The sequence below is a fragment of the Chanos chanos genome, chromosome 7, assembly GCF_902362185.1.
Source record: "Chanos chanos chromosome 7, fChaCha1.1, whole genome shotgun sequence".
Taxonomy (NCBI): domain Eukaryota; kingdom Metazoa; phylum Chordata; class Actinopteri; order Gonorynchiformes; family Chanidae; genus Chanos; species Chanos chanos.
In genome coordinates, this window is record NC_044501.1 from 35,310,490 (window position 1) to 35,312,989 (window position 2,500).

Consider the following 2,500-nt stretch of genomic DNA (forward strand, 5'->3'; position numbering starts at 1 on the left):
GTTATATTTAATAATATGCTTTCTAATATAAGTTGCACTTGTTTGCGCATGTAAAACTAATAACATTACCAGTTGTATATCCGTTAAGTACAAATACATTGACCAGTTACTGAGCTTGTGTCTGGTTTGGCTGGAGTGACGAAGAAATGACATAAGTTAAATACTGAAGTAATTTCAGTTTGTAATGTTTAGACAGACTGTACTTTTGTCATGTCATACCCTGTCATCTTCACAGAATTAATATATTCAGTAAAGTTTTTAAGCAAACTATTAGACTGCTACCACACAAATCAAATGTCAGGTGACTGAAGTTCAGTTCGATTTAAACGGTTTGAATATCAAATGGAAACTTGGTGCTTTGGCCTGAATTTAAGCGTGCATTTGGTGAATAAATGAATAAATAAAGTCTAATGAAGGCCTTCCCACGCATTCTCATGTGTAATTATTCCCAGTATGTCTAATGGACCAAACGAGGATTTGCATATTCATGAGTGACTGACACACTTTCCTTTTTTTTTTCTTTTCTTTTTTTTTATTAATGGGGGGCAATCTCAGGAGTTGAACCTATAAGCTTTACTTCAAAAGAACTGACAGATGTTTGTGTTTCAACATCTCACATGCTCCCTCCGTCTCTCTCTCTCTCTCTCTCTCTCTCTCTCTCTTTTTAGATTACCTGGGATGTTCCTGAGGAGAGGAGAAACTCATGCGTGGCAAAGGGGAAGACAGAGGTAAATACATTGCGTTTTTGCGTGTGTGCATGTGAGCACACATTTATACAGCATGTGCATTTCCAGGTGTGTGAGGGTGTGTGTGTGTGTGTGTGTGTAGACCTATTACAGTGTTTGGCTACATTTGACTTTGCAGAATGTCAATTTTTAGCACACCTCCCAGCTCTACCAATATGACCCGTGCATTCTCAGCCCACAAAGAGCATCGCAATGGCTCTATCACGTAGACACACGCACACACACACACACACACACACACACACACATATGCTCAGTGAGGAGATCAGTATCTGGGGGACCAGGCTGCATCGGAGAGCTAATGAGTCCATTTAGGGCTGGCTGTCTACCCTTCATTCGCCACTGCAGGGTGGAGGAGGGTTCAGTGGATGACTGACAACTGGGGTAAGACCCCAAACAGTGCAGACCTGAGAGGGTATGATTAGCTAGACAAAGAAACATGTCAGGTCAGAGAGTGGGGAGTGAAAGGGAGAGAGACAGAGAGAGAGAGAGAGTGATTAGTCTAACGACCTGCTATTTTAAATCATTATATTCCTTCACACACTAATGCACACGCGCACACACCTCTCTCTCTCTCTCTCTCTCCCCCTCTCTCTCTCTCTCTCTCTCTCTCACACACACACACACACACACACACACACACACACAAACACTACTGCTTTCACATCACATTCCAATTTATGCCACTCCAGCTTGATTGGCCTTGATTAAACTCATTAAAACTAGTCCAGTCCAGCTAAGCTGACTAAGCCACTGTTATTATTTATTTACACGCTGAAAAGAAAAAAAAACCTCCCCGGTATCAGATGACCAGTCCCGACCAAAGGTGTCAGAATTACGACCTAGTTAAAAGCCTTCTTTCTTTCTCTTTTTTTGGGGGGTGGGGAATGGGGGGGGGGTGGCTGTTGTTTTGGGCCCAGTCCTCTCTCATTAGTGGTCTGGACCCATGCCCGCGGGGGGTTCACGGTACACGGTTGTCATGGCGATGGCACAAGCCAGCAGCAACTCTTCCCTCGTCCCGAACTCCCGGGACCTTTGGTACGTAGCTTTAGATAGTGATAGTTTTCACACTAACACATAAGAATGGATGTACACACACATTACTTTTTACCCACCTCCTCTGTCACAAGCACCCGTATGGAAACCTGGACGAATCTCACATATACTCTCTCTCCCTCTCTCTCACGCACACACACACACACACACACATACACACACACACACACACACACACAGTCTTTCAGTCAGCCGTCCTCCTCTGGTAACTGCTACAGTATAGATGGTCCTTTTAAAGTCCACTGTTTCAGAGGACTGATACATTCCCGACATTCCTCCCACATTCCTCAGCCAATCAGATGCATGTAATTCTTGGTAGAAATCAAATCCAAGTGGGTTAATGGATTCAGAGTCGTGAGTCGTGTGCTACTGATATGGCCGGTCTGCGTCCCAGAGGAGGGTTAAAAAAGCCATGGGGCTGAACAGGGGGTCCGGCCGTAGTATTGGGGGTCTCAGGTAGCCGAGCTGAGGGAGAATCCCGTTACCGATCACAGATATTGATACGTGAAAGTGCAGAGCTGCATTCTTCCTTCGAGTGCAAATCTCCACCTCAAGTCCAGAAACTGCTTCTTCTTTTCTTAAGTGTCATTTTATCACATACTGAGATGCTGTGGATGTAGATAGTCTCTTTTTTATGATTAGAGATCATTTTTACTCAGAAATCAGTTAGATGTACCTAATTATAAACTGGTGTTCGA

The 2,500-nt window shown here is 43.9% G+C and overlaps 1 protein-coding gene across 1 annotated transcript in view; it reads left to right on the forward strand.

Moving 5' to 3' along the window:
• Positions 1–2,500, forward strand: part of sema4f (sema domain, immunoglobulin domain (Ig), transmembrane domain (TM) and short cytoplasmic domain, (semaphorin) 4F) — an 11,724-nt gene that overhangs the window by 1,368 nt on the left and 7,856 nt on the right. The window contains exon 2 of the mRNA XM_030780744.1: positions 669–728. Within this exon, the coding sequence (XP_030636604.1) occupies positions 669–728 (60 nt within the window). The remainder of the gene's footprint in view (positions 1–668; positions 729–2,500) is intronic.